The sequence below is a fragment of the Arachis hypogaea genome, chromosome 18 (assembly GCF_003086295.3).
Source record: "Arachis hypogaea cultivar Tifrunner chromosome 18, arahy.Tifrunner.gnm2.J5K5, whole genome shotgun sequence".
NCBI lineage: Eukaryota > Viridiplantae > Streptophyta > Magnoliopsida > Fabales > Fabaceae > Arachis > Arachis hypogaea.
Window position 1 is genome coordinate 122,579,258 of NC_092053.1, and position 18,874 is coordinate 122,598,131.

At 34.0% G+C, this 18,874-nt stretch overlaps 1 protein-coding gene across 2 annotated transcripts; it reads left to right on the forward strand.

Moving 5' to 3' along the window:
• The first annotated feature begins 11,497 nt into the window (after positions 1-11,497).
• Positions 11,498-16,130, forward strand: LOC112771396 (protein LNK3). Of its 2 annotated transcripts, none has more exons than XM_025816124.3 (7): positions 11,498-11,751; positions 12,976-13,287; positions 13,670-13,758; positions 13,875-13,951; positions 14,621-14,737; positions 14,835-14,980; positions 15,580-16,130. In XM_025816124.3, exons 2-7 carry the CDS (start codon positions 12,986-12,988, stop codon positions 15,710-15,712), a joined length of 864 nt encoding a protein of 287 aa, XP_025671909.1. In that variant the 5' UTR covers positions 11,498-11,751; positions 12,976-12,985; the 3' UTR covers positions 15,713-16,130. The 2 variants fall into 2 exon arrangements, with proteins under 2 accessions (XP_025671909.1, XP_025671911.1); XM_025816126.3 differs by having other exon boundaries at positions 11,573-11,751; positions 12,976-13,483.
• The last annotated feature ends 2,744 nt before the right edge of the window (positions 16,131-18,874 follow it).

Sequence of the window (18,874 nt, forward strand, 5' to 3'; positions counted from 1 at the left end):
CAAAAGTAAAAGTCTCATTCTCAGTGTTCTTTGAAGAACCTTTATACTCCTTTCCTAATTACATTCAAACTCAAATACAAATTTACCTCGAATTCAAGTCCAATTCAAGTCACATGCAAATTTAATTTCACTTGGATTCCCTGGGCTTGTGAAGTGTTGATTCCTTCGATTAGAAGTGGATTACCTTTTCATCTAATGTAAGTGAACTTGATTCAAAAAAAAGAAGAGCTATTAAACCTTTCGAGAAAACTTTTAATGCAAATACAAGGGAGACTCTAAATTTACATATTGCTAGAATATTTTTCTCATTTGGATTACCTTTTCATCTAATAAAAAATTTGTATTTTGTCAAAGCTTTTTTTATACTGCTAATAATTATGTTAATGGTTATATTCCTCCTGGATATAATAAATTGAGGACAACTTTGCTTGAGAAAGAAAAATAACATGTGGAGAGAATGTTAGAGCATACCAAGAATTCGTGGAGTGGAAAGAGAGTGAACATTGTAAGTGATGGATAAAGTGATCTCCAAAAAAGGTCTCTTCTTAATTTTATGGTTGTGATTGAAAGTGGACCTATGTTTTTGAAAGCTGTAGATTGTTCAGATGAGATTAAGGACAAGAATTATGTTGCAAAGCAAATAAGAGATGTGATAAGAGAAATCGATATCTCAAATGTAGTACAAATTGTGACTGATAATGTGCTGCTTTGTAAAGAGGTTGGTTTATTGATTGGAGCTAAATTTCCATCTGTTTACTGGACTCCTTGTGTTGTTCATACTCTCAATCTTGATTTAAAGGACATTTGTGCAACTAAGAATACAGAGAAAAATAATTTTATTTATGAAGAATGCTCGTGGATTACTCAAAATGTTAAAGATGCTTTTTTTATAAAAAAAAAAAAATTCATTGTTAATCATTATATGAGGTTATCTATTTTCAATGAATTTAATACATTGAAGTTGCTTAATGTTGCTCCTACTCGATTTGCCTCTACTATTGTGATGCTCAAAAGATTTAAGTTGTTAAAGTAAGGACTCAAAGAGATGGTTATAAGTGAAAAGTGGTCTTCATACAAGGAAGATAATATTGGCAAAGTTGAGTTTGTTATAGAAAAAAAATTTGAATGAAAATTGGTGACAAAAAATTTATTATATTCTTGCTTTCAAAAATCTTATTTATGATGTTTTAAGAAGTGCAGACAGGGATGCACCTACTCTTCATTTGGTTCATGAGATGTAGAATTCAATGATCAACAAGGTAAAAAGAATTATATATCTCTATGAAAGAAAAGACGAACAAGAATCATCGTCCTTTTACAATGTTGTGCACTCAATATTAGTTTAAAGATGGACAAAAAGTAGCACATTCCTTCGTTGTTTAGCACATTCATTGAATCCAAGGTAATTCTTTGTATTTATAGTTTATAACTTTTATTTATAAGTGAAGATAATTGAATTATTACTAATTTTTGCTTAACCTCTAATTATATATATATATTTTAGCGACAAATGGTTGAGAGAAGATCCTACACAAGTTTCTCCTCATTAAGATATTGAGATCACTAATGAGTTAAATGTTTGAAGGGTATTTTCCTGATAAAGAAGAGAGGAAAAAGTAAACATTGAATTTGCAAGCTTTTCTGATGGTAGAAGTGTTTTTGATGATTATGATTCATTGAATGATAGAGGTATAGCCGATGCAAAATCTTGGTGCCTAATTCATGGTGGTAAAGTGAAACTTCTTCAACCAATTGCTCTTAGGCTATTAAGAAAATCATCTTCATCTTCTTGTTGTGAAAGAAATTGGAGCACTTATTCTTTTATCCATTCCCTAAAAAGAAACAATGCAAGTTGAAGTCTAAACGTGCAGAAAATTTAATATTTATCCATATTAATCTTAGTCTTCTTTTAAGAAAAACTCCATAAAATAATAAAGGAGAAACTATGATGTGGGATATTATTGGAGATACTTTTTCACCAATTGATGAGAAAAATGATAATCTTGAAGTTGTTCACCTTTTTCTTGATGATTCGGAGTTAGAAAGAGTGACTTTTTCTACCATATATGATGAAAAAATAGCATGACTTTTTAGATAACTTTTTTTGTGTACATGTGTGACGTACAAAACTTTTACTAACTCTATTTAGACATAAGAATTTAAAATTTTATCTTTTGAATACCTATATACTTTAGGAAAAAAATGCATATTATCATATGGTTGTTTTTGAAAATACTTATTGGTTTAATATTAATGAATATATTATATTATTAATATATGCGTGTCTCCGTATTTGCCAACTTTTTAAAATTTACGTGTCGTCGTGTTGCGTGTTGTATCATGTTCTGTGTCTATATCTGTGTCTGTGTTTTATAGAGTGAATGTATCCTAAATTTCTTTTGTTGTATTTTTTTTTTTAAATATTCAATGATATAGAATCTGCTATAACTACGTATAAATTGGCAACAGAATTTTTGTAAGTCTACATTTTATTGCTTCTAAGCATTTTTCTTTTTTCAAATTGTCTTGATTTTTAGTTTTTAAAAAGAAAAATTATTTTCACTAATTTTTTTTATATTAAATTTTGTTGCAATAGTTTTAACACTAATTTATCCATTTGCAGCCGAAAATTAAGAACCTACCCAAAACTGTTATGCCACTATTGGGTTACAAAAGTTGATGGAAAAAATAACAAAACTAAAATTTATACATGAAAAATAATAACACTCTAAATATGGATAATAATTCACAGAGACTTCATGTACCATTTTGCAATTGGTCAACTTCATGAAAGCCTTGGTATGTTCGAATATTGTGTGAATATCCGGCGGACAATCAAGGCCATTGTTCAAGGAAGGCTCATTGAAGAGGGATCTTAGAAAAGAAACTGAGCCTGGTTATTGGTAGCTCCTCTACTTCTTGAGGTTATTATATCTAGTTTCTTATAAAAGGAACTATTTTTCATGTAATCCGATAATATATGAGGAAGAGTACAACGAGGATTAGCCAGGAAGAGTACAACTACGAGGATTAGCCTTTATTGGTACAGTCTAATTATACATCTAAGTATTTTTGATAATTTTTTTTTGTTTTTAAATTTGTGTATGTAGATTCTTCTTTTTTTTTTATTTTTTCTTTTTTTTTTTTGGGATAAGTACGATTTTGGTCCCTAAAGTTTTGTGCCAGAATCGAAATCGTCCCTCTTCTAATTTTGGATTTAAAATCGTCTTTAATGTTGCATTTGTATTTAACTTTGTCCTTTCTAATTAAAATTTTTTTTAATGACAATTCTATCCTTTTCATTTCGCGCGAAACGCTTGATTTCTTCACTTAGATGAAAAATCCTTAACGTTTATTACAGCACCCTTTATTCACAACGCTTGGTAAACCAAATCCATTACATTGTGCCCTAACCCAGAATCGGAGAGGACCGTAGATGTTGACGGACTGAAACTGAAGAGAGGAGGCGAGATCGAGGAACTGGAAGGAAGGGACGTGAAGAGTCGCTGAAGCATTACTGATAGGGTTTGCGTAGGTATGATTTTCTTCCTTCTTTTCAGTATGGTAGCTCTCGCTGCAGTGGTTAGTGTCGGGTTAGATTACTTAGGGTTTGGTGGTCTGTTTATCGTTGGAATGAGGCCATGTGTGTGGAGAGTAGGGATTAGCATCGGTGTGAAATAGGAAGATGCGTGTGTTTTATCATTTTTTATGAATGTCTATGTGTTGTTGTACTCTGTTTCAGGGTGTTGTAGAAGACGATGGGTTATTTTAAAGTGAAGGTCTACCATGGAGGATGGTTTACATATAAGAACGGTCCATTAGAATATGTGGGAGGAGAAACAACAGTGATAGAAGAGATTGATGGTGATCGGTGGTCTGTATTTGAAGCGTATGCTGAGCTAAAGCAACTTGGTTACATCGAGGAGAATATCCCATCATTGTGGTTCAAGGATCCAGTTGTTGAAGACATGGAGAAAAATCTGAAATTGTTTAAAACTGATGCGGATTCCATTGAGATGTGTCGAATAGCAGAGTTGAGAGACCATGTAGAGTTGTATGTTGTCCATAAGGTTCAGGACGAAGAGATGTTTCCTGATGATGGCTACATTGATGTTGGGGATAAAGATGGGATGGGTGACATTAGTGAGGGGCAAGAGCTAGTTTTGTATGGTGGAGTAGATGAGGGGCGAAAGCAATCTGAACCATTTGCTGTTTACTCTGGGGCAGAGGACGACAATAAAGTTGAGTATGATAACTCTAGTGACAGTGACAGTCTCGATTCGGAGTATAATCTATCTGGGGAAGAGGACGATAGTGAAGATGATGTGCACTTTACTGATAGTGATGATGAGCTTGATCCTGAGGTAAGTGGGTTTCAACATGTGAATGTGATGAGTAAAAAACCTAGGGCTGTGAAAAAGAATGCTGGAGCAACTGAGCAGTTTGAAAATGATAAGGGAGGAGACAGTGATGACTTAGATTTCGATCACCAGGTTGGGGCTGATGGGTCTGATTCGGAGCATGAGGGTTTCATATTTCCAGTTCACAAGCTTCAGAAAGATATGAGTCAATACAAATGGGAAGTTGGCACAGTGTATGCATCTCGGGAGGAGTTCAAGGACACTGTAACTGCTTATGCTGTGCATACGGCAAGGTCAATCAGGTTTAGGAAGTGTGATTTGTAGAGGGTTAGGGCTGTTTGTTCGGGTGATTGTCCTTTTTGGGTGTATGCTGCAAAAATCAGAGGTGAGGAAACTTGGCAGCTACGCAGCATGAATTTGACACACAAATGCACACAAGCACACAGGGTGGGATCTTACACTCGAAATGGCTCGGCAAGGCGTTTAAGAAGAAGGTTGAATCAAATTCGAAGGTAAAAATAAGGGAGTTGGTTTCGAAGGCACAGAAGAAATGGAACTTGACTGTCACTAAATCATTGGCCACTAAGACCAAGCATATTGCACTTGATCAAATTCAGGGTACCTTCCGAGAGCAGTATAAAAGAATTTATGATTATGGACATGAGCTGATGAGGGCAAATCCATGATCCTCAGTTCGCATACAAGTGCAGAGGTCCCCAGATCTTGACAATGAAGCACCAACATCATCCAAGACCACTCACTGCATCTTTCAGAGGATCTATGTGTGCTTGGAAGCATGCAAGTAGAGTTTCCAGCATTGCAGGGATTTCATTGGCCTAGATGGCTACTTTTTGAAGACACCCCAGGGAGGACAACTGTTCACTAAAATTGGTTGGGATCCCAATGACCAAATGCTGCCGATTGCATATTCGGTTGTGGAGGCCGAGACGAAGGACTCATGGAGTTGGTTTCTAAGTCATCTTGCATCTGATGTTGGGCTGGATAAGATGGGAAGATCTACCTTCATGTCTGACCAACAAAAAGTAAGCAAACTTCCCTAATTTTACAACATGAGTGACATCCATTCAATTCTCCCTAATTACAATTTCCTTGATTTCATGCGTGCAGGGTTTGTTGCCAGCATATGAGGAGGTTATACCTGGTGTGGATAATTGGTTCTGTGTGAGACACTTGTACAGCAACTTCAGAAAAAGGTTTCCAGGATTACAATTGAAGAAACTGATGTGGAAGTGTGCTAAGGCAACTCACTGGAGGGATTGGGAGAGGCACATGGCCGAGGTGAAAGCTGTGAATCAGGAAGCCTATAGGTACCTAATTGCTATCTCTCCTAGGTATTGGTCTAGATCTAGGTTCACCTATAACTCTAAGGTAGATACATTGGTTAATAACATGTCCGAGAGCTTTAATTTTGCCATTGTTGATGCTAGAGAGAAGCCTATAGTCACCATGTTAGAGGAAATCAGGGTTAAACTAATGACTAGGTGGGTAGAAAATAGGAAACTTGCACATAATTATTCAGGGACAATCTTATCTAGGATTAGATTCAGGTTGGAGAAGAGATCTAGTCAGCTGGGGATTGGCGGCCATACTAGTCTGCAGCCTCAAAGTATGAAGTGGTGAACGGTTTAGACAAGTTTGCGGTCGACTTAGGATCCTATGAATGTTCATGTAGAATGTGGCAGATGAGTGGCATACCCTGTGTCCATGCTATCAGTTGCATAAAGTTCAAGGGACTTGACTTAGAACCTTTTGTGGCTGGGTGTTATAAGAAAGAAGCTTACACGAGGTGCTATGACTCAATCATACATCCCTTGAATGGAGTAGATCTTTGGGAGAGAACTGCACACCCTGATGTTATGCCTCCCCCCTATCGAAGGCCTAGTCACAGGCCAGTGAAAAAGAGGAGAGCAGCTGTTGGAGATGAAGAACAGAGCAGTCGCACTCACCTATCAAGGAGGGGAGAGAAACAAAGGTGCTCTCTGTGTGGATCTGTTGGGCACAACAAAAGCAGATGCCCTAAACCTATTGAGGAGTTGGTATGATTTTTAATTTGTCTTCCTTCTATTAATTGGTCTCTCATATGTTATTGCTATCCCATTATAAAATTGTATATGTTTGTGTGGCCCAGCAGTCAAAGAAAAAAGGAAAGCAGCAGAAGGGAAGCACCAAATCAAACCATCTAGCTGCCAATGGAGGAAGGAAGACTGCCTCTTCCCAGCCCAATCCCAAGCAATCTGTCAAGAGAAAAGCTGTTTCAGCAATACAGCCACCATCTGCAGCCCAATCCAACAATGCAGCACAGCCAAAAAGGCCTAGAGGCAGGCCCAAGGGGACTACTAAGCCCAAGTGCTCAACCCAACCTGCTCCACATCCCAACAAGGTTGCCAGCCCAACAAGTTTAGCACCTCCTTCATCCTCATCACAGCCAGCCACTAGAACTCTTCCTTCATCTCAGCCTACCCTTTCCACATCTTCAAACCAACCTGTTGGTCACTTCTCTGCCAGGCTCTCTGGAGCACCTCACATTTCTCCAAAGAAACTGAAGTTAATGGCAAAGTTGTCTCCAAGGAAATGGAAAATGCTTTAGGAAAAGGAAAATGGAAAAATTAGCATCCTATTGTCATGATTGTATTTTATGCATGTTGTCTTATTTTGGGTTATGTTTCTGTGAACTTTGCTAGAAAAGTGCAGTGTGACTTGTTAGCTCCTTTTTTTGGTGATATTTTGCCTATGAGCATCTATGTGTGTTGTACTTGGTTGCTGGATTGGACCAGCCAACCCTTTTGGGATTACCTCTGTGTCTGAAATACTTTTTATTATGTATGTTACTATGACATTTACCATATTCAGTTGAGGTTGTCTTTGATTCAAGTTTGTTATATTGTTAGGAAACTAGTCAGTAGTGGAAAACAGGTATTTACCAAGCAGAAATCAAACTCACATTACAACAACCAACCATGCATACATAATTGTCATTTATACATGCTGAGAACCAATTCAACAGAACACATTCATAACAGGTACATAATTGTCACCTAATAACTTACCATCAAAATACTTTTCACCAAACCACATTCAACAAAACCAACCTTAAAAGAATTTACCAACAACAACAGCAGCATCATACCCAAATACCTTTTTCATACCAGGTTCAAGGGAATTACACACTTAGGCCTAGACATAGAAAAATTCTGCAGTAGCAGATATAGGAACCTAGCCCACCCAACAAACCCTAACAGAGCAACGACCATTAACTTCCACTCTGCCGCTTTCGTCCTTGATTTCAGGGAGGCAACCTTCTTCTTCATCCTTGTAATTTTTGGGTTTTCCACCTCTGTCTCTGGCTCTGCCCAACGAAAGAAGTTGCAGCCTTCATGCACCTACACATAATCACCGTCTTCACTCTCCAGTCCTCAACCCAAATAACTCAACTCAGAAGAAAAGAAAGAAAAACAAACCCCATAGTAAACATAGCCCCAGAATCTGCGCCCATAGTTCTCCTTCGTCCCCGAGGTTCGCATCACCGGCCTCTCACCATGGAAACAGAGCAGCAACCTACCATGCGAGGAAGATTTGCTTCGAGACGAGATTGAGCTTTCGGCAGCCATGGCGTTCTCCCTCCACGACGTGCGCGACGGTGGTGTCGGCAGCAGTTCCAGATTCAAACAACTTGCCCTTATTTTTGGGGGTTAACATATACATTTATATTGCTATTACCTTTATTTTTATATAACTATTCTTCTAACTACCCTAACGATGAAAAGGGCATTTATGTCCGAAAAAAATTTTAAGGACGAAGTTAAATACAAATGCAACATTAAGGACGATTTTAAATCCAAAATTAGAAGATGGACGATTTCGATTCTGGCACAAAACTTTAAGGACCAAAATTGTACTTATCCTTTTTTTTTGTTATTGTCATCACTAACAACACTAATATTTTGCTAACATCTTTATTGGTTCTGATTTTTTTATGCCATCATTAAAAATTTCAATTTATTTTTTAGTTTATTTTGGTCCATTTGTGAATTAATTGAGTTTCACTTGATGCTGCTGATAAGTATTGACCAAATTTTTTATTCCTTACATAATTTCGATTCATTTATTAGTTTAATTAAGATTCATTTGGATTTAGAAATGTATAATTTATTAATAAAAACCCTTAAAATCAAATTAAAATTATGGCCACAAGAAGAATCAAACTACAATGGACGAAACTATTAAAAGAAAAAAAAATCATATTCCATTATTATTATTATTATTAAGAGGCCTGCTACACATACAAGTCTTTTTGACTTATAAGTCTTACAAGTTGCTACACATACGGGCCTTTTAATGCGTTATTCAACCGTTTCCTGTTTTCAAGCGCTACACTCACCATGTATTATGAACGACTCTTCTTCTTCTTCTTCCTCTTCCTCTTCCTCTTCCTCTTCGTTCTTCTTCGATTTTCATGGTTTCTGAAATCAAGCTTTGAAATCGTTTTGAAGATAATGGAACTTCAGAAATACACCCAAACGATTACAGAAATATACCCAAACGATTACAAAAATACACCCAAAGGATTACAGAAATACACCCAAACGGTTACAGGAATTCACCCAAACGATTATAGAAATACACCCAAAAGATTACAGAAATACATCCAAAGGATTACAAAACTACACCCAAAGGATTTAAGAAATACACCCAAAATTCGTTGAAGTACACCTTATGCATAATTCAGAACTCTTTCTCTTTCTCCTCCTTATCTTCTGCTGCTTCTTCTTCTTCAAAAACGATTTCAGAGCTTGATGTCAAAAAATAATGGAAATCGAGAACAACGAAGAAAGAAAACAGAGAGAAAATCACGTAAATGAAGAAGAGGAAGACGAGGAAGAAGAACGTGCAGCAAGAAGAATAAGAAGAAGAAGGAGAAAGAGAAGGCAAGAAACGAAAGAAAAGAAGAAGAAGAAGAAGAAGAGGAAGAGGAAGAAGAACGTGCAGCAAGAAGAAGAAGAAGGAGAAAGAGAAGGCAAGAAACGAAAGAAAAGAAGAAGAAGAAGACGAAGAGGAAGAAGACAAAGAGGAAGAAGAACGGTTCGAAGCGCGTTTTGAGCGTTAGTTTTAATTGGATTTGTAAGGCTTACAAGCCTTAATCGCTTGTATGCGAAGAATTTCTGTATTATTAAATACCATGAAAACTAATGATTAGTTTTTTTTTTTTTTTTACCAAAGATAAAGAGACTCAAATTCGCAATCTCTTAAATAAGTATGAAGAGACTATGTCATTTGAGTTATAACTCGTTAAAAATTATTAAATACCATAAAAATATCTTATCCTTAAACTTTATCCCTAAGTTATGCCATTTAATGATTATTATTAAATACCATGAAAATTAATGATTAGTTAAACATTTAATATCTCATCCTTAAACTTTATCCCTAAATTTCTTTTGTCTTAATAGAATGCGTATTTCCCAAAAGAGGAAAAAAACTATTTCAATTTGAATTTTGAATATAAGAGATTGCGATGAAAACAACCTACGTAGCAATGAATGAGTCAATGAGACAATGACGAAATATTGCAACGTGTGCCACTGAGATTACAGATTTAGGTAGAGCGCTTTGAGGCCACAAGTCTCAGAACCAAAGCATTCTCTGCCACAAACTATATAACAAGTCCCTGTCTTTCGCCTTTTGGTTTTCTTAGAAGTGTTTCCTGCTTTTTAACCCTTTTAGGGAATAGGGATAGAGATGGAAATAGAAAATGAATACTTTGCACATCTTAGCACTACGGCACTACCAGTTACCATGTGCTTCTTAAATATAATGTACTTCTCATTTTGTTATTTTTATTTTATAAATAAAAATTGATTGGCCTCAAATATTCTTACAATACAAATATATACAAATAAAATATAATTTTAAAAAAAAAATACTATATATCCAAATTTTTTTATTAATCAAGTTTAATCAAATTAGTCTAATATTAATAAAAATTAGTTATCAATAGCATTATTTTAAGTCTTATCTTAATTAAACTTAATTCATAAAAAGACTTGAATATATAACATTACTCATTTAAAAATATATATAAAAAAACTATACTTCTATCATATTTTAAATCGTTTTAAAATAAAAAGAATTTCTAAAAATAATTCATGTTTATTATAAATATAAAAAGTGTACTAAAAGTAATATAAATAACACAATTTTTAATATTTAAGATTGTTATCATAACTTAAATTGATAATAAAAAATTTAAACAAAATATACTGATTTGACAATATAACACATGTTCAGTAATTTTTAAAATATATTTATATAAAAATATAATAATAAAAAAAAGTAGAGAAAGAAGATTATATTCGTTCCTTAAAAAAATTAATATACCAAAGTAGTTTTCGAAAAAGGTTGTGTGGGACAGTTTAAACCTTTACAATTTTTAATTACTAAATTAATTTTTAATATTTTATTTTATTAGATATATCAATTTTTATGTCAAATTTTAATAAAATATTAGACAAATTGACTCACATAATTTATTTGATAAAAAGATATCAGTTTCTAAAATCTTTTAAAATTTTAATATAAATTTTTTTATTTAGTAAATAATCTGTTATGAGAATTTATTTATTTAACGAAATAAAAATTTAAAAATTAATTTAATAATTAAAATTTATTAAAAATTAAAATATTCCATTAAAAAATTTTAGGAATAGACTTGATTAAGAAGTACGAAGACTTTGCTAATTTACCACATTTTCTGTGTCCAACCATATCTTAATAAAAAATATTTTTTTTTAAATATATTTGGACACACATTTAAATACCATCATGTATTAATATGTCTAACCTTATTTTTAATATATATTTATAAAATAAATTTAAAAATAATATATATTATTAATTATTAAAATAAAAATATTTTAAATATTTTATATAATTAAAAAATTAATTTATATTTTAATATTAAACTATTATTATAATTTATTTAAAAAATATTATATATATATATATATATATATATATATATATATATATTAAATTCGTGTGGCTGTGCATCCTATATTGTGTCGTATCCTATTAATAATAATAAAAAAAATTGAACATTTCCTATATTGTGTCATACTGTCATATCCTATTAATAATAATAAAAAAAAACAATTGAACATTTCCTAATTCAACCTTCGACTTTTGATATATATGTGCCTAAAAAATTCTTACAAGTTACCGTAGCTAGTCCCCAAAACCAGAGCCGCCTCTGTTTTGCGTACTGAAAACACTCTGAAGTTCATTGCTGACACTACTCTTTTCTTCAGCTGTCTCTATTAGCTTTCAACTTTCATCAACTATAGTTCTCTTTATTTTCTATCATTTTCTGCGGGTAAGCCTTTGAAATCAATCTTATATTTAAAATATGTTTTCTGTTCAAAGAGGATTCTTTGGAAATTATGACGATAGGAGAGTTATGTGGTTTTTAGGTTTTTTTGTTTCATCGATTTTCTCTTAATTTGTTTTTTTTCTCCCCCTTGATTTATTCTGTCATTTTTATTTCCATTCGTTTCCTTTTGTTGTTTGCTTTTGAATTCGGTTCAAAGATTTTTAGTTTTTAAACCTTGATTCTCTGTTTTACTATCATGAATGGAGTATCGTGCTACGTTTTGGAGTGTAAGCTTTTCATGAAACATATTTTTAATTTAATAATTTTCAACATAAAAAAGAATAGAGTGATGGATCTATCATAAAAATATAAATTTTTTATAAGAATGTTATATAACTAGCTTAATCCAAAATTATCAAGTATACCCAATTAAGTTTACATTCATGACTTTTTGGGTTCTAAAAGTTGGAGTCTGTTACCTTTTCCTATGACTAGAGATGAAATCTTGTAGCTTTGATAATGAAATTTGTATATTTAGCAAGTAGAAGGAACATAGGATTTATGGTGTTTTATAATTTAGTACACGAAAGAAAGAAATACACCTATGATCCTCCAAATATGAACATTTGACAAAATGCCCCAAAAATCCCGCTTTAGTAGGAGCCGCTTGCGCATTAATTCCTTTTAGGTTTAATTACTCTGTCGGTTTATATAGTTTCATCGAATTTTCAATTAGGTTCCTATACTTTTTTTTCTTTTCAATTAGATCCTTATACCATATCAGATTTTGTAACTAAGTTCCACCATATCAGATTTTGTAACTAAGTTCCACCATATCAGATTTTGTAACTAAGTTCCTACCGTGACAAAAACGTTGAAATTAACGGAATATTCTGTTAAACTATATAGAATATTCAGTCAAGTATTAGGCATATTCGTTTTGCTTAACGGAATATTCCGTTAATTCTAGTGTTTTTATCACGGTAGAGATTTAATTACAAAATTTGATATGGTATAGAGACTCAATCGAAAAGAAAAAAAGTATAGAGATTTAATTGAAAATTCAGTGAAACTATAGGGACTAACAGAATAATTAAAACCTTTCTTTTATGGTTTTGATTGTCAGTGCCACAAGTTTTTGGAGACTAGAAGTCCATATTTTCATGATTCCATTTATAATGACAATTTTTTAACTGGCTAATATTTGCACTTATGAACACTCTACAGAGTATTTGTTATGGATTGCTACGATGGTCATGGGATTAATGATTTTATTCTTCCCAAAGATGAAGATTTATTCAATGCATGTTCACCAGAGAATTGGTCGAGATGGGAATTAAGTGCACCTAATGCAAGAGAGGTGGAACTCACTTACATTGATAAATATTTCATTGAAAAGATTGATCTTGGACCTTCTCAGCAGGATAGTTCAAGTGTATGTGGACCACAACGTTTTCAACAAATGGCATTTTCGCACAACGAGCCTAATTATGAGCTTCAGGACCTATCAAGTTTTGAACAGATTGATGACATTTTTGTGTATAAGCGTAACCTCTGGGACTAATCATCTAGATTCTGTGACATGCTTTAACTAGTTCAAATTGAATTGCTCTGTGGTGTTTTTGTTGCATTCCAAATTTCGCCAAATTTATCTTTATCCTGGGAGCCAATGTGGACTAACACAATCATACTTATGGTTCCCAGAACTGTATAAGCATGAACCTGTTATGGCATGGTAAGAGCTCCCATTTTCCTTAATCATTCTGTTGTGGAAAGGCTTTAATTTTTCACTTCTCATTGCATTATCACATGTAACTCGACAGAGACGTTCAATGTTCACTTGATTATGATAGGACAGAAATTCAGTTCGAAATGATTATTTGTTTTCTTACAGCATCATCTCTTATTTTGCATATTGCAGGGATTCTCTATTTGAAGGTCCTCCCTGTGTTGAAAACTCACAGAAGTCCTTTTTCTTGTGCCCTGAAAAATGTTGCTGCAATATACCTGGTGATGATTCTTTACTAGATATTAATTTAATGTATCAAGTAACTTTGAAAGTTATCTATTATATGTGGATGAACACTTGAACAAAATACCTGAAAAAATATGCTTCTTTTCAACAGATCAATTGCAGGAAGATTTTGAGGCTTCAACGTTTGTTCCATGTGACTCAGAATCTAAGGATTGTCTCGATGTAGAGGTGATAATCACCTCTTGACTTGTAGTTGAAAAGTGTTCTAACACTTTGCTTGATGAGATAGAAATTATTGACTCGAATGGAAGAACAAATATTTTCCTAGTATACCCAAATGGCTTATACTTATTTGACAAATTGACCCAAAGAGAGGAAAGTTTCTATTAAGGATTTGAATTTTTATGTTTCCATGGTAATTTTGTTAGCAAAATGATGTTTCATTTGGTAATTTGGGTACCACACTTGTTTATTAATTGTTTTGCAGTAGTTTGGGTTAAATACATGCCACTCTAGTACTTTTTGTATTTTATATATTCATATATGTTCAACCAAGATTCTATGACTGCACCTATGTACTTGAAAATTTAAAGGCATTGTGTTTTCCAATGTTGAATATCACATTCATATTTTCATGCTTGGAGAAGCTATGATTTGAGACAGAGAGTTAAGATTATTCTCTTTTCAAGACATCTTTTCGATCTTTGATTTTTGCTGAGAATACAAATATTCTTGCACTGTCTGACCTATCCCTTGCCACTTGCGATGTACTTAAATGAATGTTCCATCCTTCTTGGTATAGACAGTAGAGAAAAGAGAATATATGTATGGTTTATCATATTTACATAATTTCACTTTAAGGCTTTAAGCAACTAATTGTATCTCTTTCTCTTCAAGGAACCTATGTTCGAGGAGTTGGATGCTTTCGAGTGGTGCAGTAGAGATGAGACCATGGATGAGCAGTTCTCTCTTGAGGAATCTATACTTCAGAATCTTGAGACAGTTATTGTGCAGGTAAGATGATCAAACCGAAATCAATGGCGTCTGATCGGATGAAATAATGAATAATGCATGTTGCTGATTTGTTTTGTTTTCCTTTTGCTATGACCAGTTCAATGAGAAGACACGGATTTGTTTCCGAGATGCTTTGAACCGTCTTGCCCGAAATACAAAACAACAGGCTGCAGGAGAGAATCAGAATCAAGATCTCTATATGGTAAAGGCAATACCACAGGCAGTTCACGGTTTAACCGAGAGGTATTTGATTTGTTCTGCCTTTCTGTTATGTTCTTGTACGCCTTAAATTCATGATGTTATCATCTGCCAACCATTTAAGGTATATCCAAAACATAGAGAGATTTACTTTTACATTTTTCTTTTTAATTGAATAAAAGACATAAGTGAAACTCGTTAAAAAGACACTTGGTAAGGTACTTAAGTGTTCAGCATGAACTATGATTGAGCTTTATCTTTTTCATTCTTTTTTTACCTTCGAATTATTATTCTATTTAATAGTTGATAAAAAAAAAAAACCCTGATATGATGACAATTTGGTTTAATTGTAAATTTAGAACCATGGTTTTAAATTGTTGTGCATAGGCGCAATTGTGGCTGAAAAATTGCTGTTGTGGTGTTCACTGCATTGGCATTGCAGCAGCAATTGCAGCACTATCATGTTCTGCCACAATTTTTTGTCCACAGTGCCCCCGCAACCGTAGCTGCAATTTAAAACCATGATCAGAGTAGAGTAGTGGTGATAAACAATAAAAACTATTCTGGATAATGGTAGTCTCCATATTGAACAATGTTTTATCTCTGTCCAAGCAAATTTCAAGTGGTTACAACATTATGTTTAGGTCTGAGGAAAAGGAACCAATGGAATCAGAGACAAACATTGTTGATAGAGCAGTTGCAAATCTCTTGTTCAACAAGATGGACCTTAATTTACAACATGTTTTCTTACAACAGTCTACTAGAGACGAGAAATAGCTGGAAATAAAGGTCTTTGGGGGAAGTTGCTAATAAAGAAACTCGAATCCGGGGCACAAATTTCGCCATCCCGAGCCGCAGATGTTACAAGGGTATGATGCCAAGGTTCCAAGCAATGAAATCACATTGAATATGCGCCTATCTTGTAAATAAATGTCATTCATGCTAAAGGTTTGATTAGGTATTGTTATTGTGAGCTTCCTAGTAGTAGCTGAATAAACAAGAAAAAAGAAATTCTAAATTTCTAAATTCTGAATCCTTTATTGTGTTAATTTGAGATTCCCAGTAGCAGCTGTATCAATAGCTCAATTTTCTGCTTGGGAATGGGATGTATTGAGTGAATTGATTATTGATTATTGATTATTGATTATTGATTAACTAGCTATAGCAACATAGGGTCATGATTCTCAGATTAAAACCTTGTGTATTATTCTACTATTCTCCATGTTGAATATTGTTCCTTCTTCATTTTTCCTATTAAATGTATTGTTTATGATATAGATTAGTGAGAAGAGTAATCTTTATGTAAGAGTAAGATGCAAATCTAGGTTAATTCATGTGAGTACTTCATTAGTAGCACTAATATAATAAATATTTTCTCCCAATTTTTTTTTGAAAGAGTAAAGTATATTTTTTGTCCTTGAAGTTTGGCAAAAGTTTTAAAAATACCCATAAGTTTTATTTTGTTTCAATTTTGTTCGAAAAGTTTTCGATTTGCATCAAATATACCCTTGACAGCTAAATTTTCAAAAAAATTAAGACAAATCTAACAATAATATATGAAAATTATGCTTAATTTGCTTGTGTTAAAAAGTTGTTCTTATAAAATTGTTGAATCGGTTTTAAATTATTTAAAAAATTAACTGTCAGGGGTATATTTGATACAAATCGAAAACTTTTGGGATAAAATTGAAACAAAATAAAAGTTAGGAGTATTTTTAAAACTTTTATCAAATTTTAGAGACAAAAAATATACTTTACTCTTTATAAAATAAAATACGTTCTTTACTACTTCAGGAGAATATTGTGCTTACTCCATCAAAAATACCTGAATTTGACTTTAACACAAAATCTTAAATTTTAGAATAAAATTGTCTTGGATAAAAAGATACCTATGTTTTTAGGCTTTTTTTTTTTTTTTTTTTTTTTTTTTTTTTTTTATGGAAAGGGATAACGTGTTAAACCATGGAATAGACGTGTGCAAAAACTTGGAAGAGAGGAAACTTGGTTGAAAGACTTGATCATGGTCCGAGCAACATGGATTGGCAAATTCGATTTCCTGATGCGAGGATGAAGCACTTGCCAATGTTAAAATCGGATCATGCTCCGCTATACCTGCAACTCTCTACTGAACCTGTTCCCAACAGAGGACGGAGACCATTCAGATTCTTAGCCTCATGGATATCTCATTCTGATTTTAATAATATGGTCACAAATAATTGGAGAATAGATAGCAACTGGTCCCAAGGAATTGGTAACTTTCAAGATTCCCTTTGAACTTGGAATTTTACCGTTTTTGGGAACATTTTTAGAAGGAAAAATAGAATTCTAAGGAGATTACAAGGTATCATGAATACTATGAGTGTGAGCCATAATCCTCATTTGGAAAATCTCCAGGGTATTCTTTGGAAAGAGTATGAAGAGCTCCTTTCTCAAGAAGAGATGTTATGATTTCAAAAATCTAGATGTAAATGGATTGAGTTTGGAGACAGAAACACAAAATACTTTCATGGCACTACTATGGCCAGAAGGAGGAGAAACAAGATTGTTGCCTTGCAAGATGAAGCAGGTAATTGGATACATGATAATCCTAATCTTGAAGCGATGGCTACAGATTTCTACAGCAAGCTTTATTGTGATGACCTCCCTAATATTCCCTTTGTTCTAAATGGTGCTTTTCCGGTACTTAGCAATGAAAATAGACTGATGATTGGTTGCAATGTTTCCCATAAGGAGATTAAGGAATCCCTTTTTAGTATGGGTAGTTTCAAAGCACCTGGAAGAGATGGTATTCAGGCAGGTTTTTATCAAAACAAATGGGACCTGGTAGGATCGGATTTATGCAGGATGATTGAAAATGCTTTTGCTCACCCCCAGGACATTGGAGAGCTGAATGAAACCCTTATTACTCTCATTCCCAAGGTGGAGCCTGTCACCAATCTTAAGCAAATGCGACCCATCAGTTTATGTAATGTCTCGTACAAGGTAATTACCAAGATTCTGGCCCGAAGGCTTCGAAGGGTAATGGAAAAATTAGTGAGACCTACCCAATGCAGTTTTGTCCCGGGGAGGCAAAATTCTGATAATATTATCATTACTCAAGAAGTTATTCATTCTATGAGGAATAAAAAAGGTCAGAAAGGTTGGATGGCGATTAAAATTGATTTGGAGAAGGCTTATGACAGACTTAAATGGGATTTCATTGAAGATACTCTTGGTGATATTGGGTTGCCTTCTCAGTTCATTTCTGTGGTTTACAGTTGTATTTCTTTTGCCAGGATGAGGGTCCTCTGGAATGGGGAAGCCTTGGATGAGTTCTCTCCTTCAAGAGGTATTCGGCAGGGTGATCCCATCTCGCCGTACATCTTTGTCCTTTGCGTGGAAAGGCTCTCGCAACTCATTAGTGCTGCAGTGGAACACGGCTTTTGGAAGCCCATCAATCTCTCTCATCTCTGCTTCGCTGATGATTTGATTCTCTTTGCAGAAGCAACTATGGATCAAGCAGATGTTATTAATAGGGTTCTTGAAGCCTTTTGCAATAGCTCCGGTCAACGGGTCAACAATGATAAGACGCGCGTATTCTTCTCTAGGAATGTGGGCAATCATGTTAGGAGTCAGATAAGCAACACCCTGCAGTTTTCCAGAACCGATGATTTGGGAAAGTATCTTGGTGTTCCTCTCATACACTCTAAGGTTTCAAAAAATACATATAGTGACATTATTAACAAGATGAACTTGAGATAAAATAGTTGGAAAGCCTCATCCTTGTCTCTAGCAGGAAGAGCTACCCTGGTGAGATCTGTTCTATCTTCCATTCCTAGTTATACTATGCAAACTGCTCTTATACCAGTTTCTACTAGTAACTTGGTTGATTGTAAATGCAGGGATTTTCTTTGGGGAGAGGCAGAGCACTCTAGAAAAATCCATCTCATTAGCAAACCG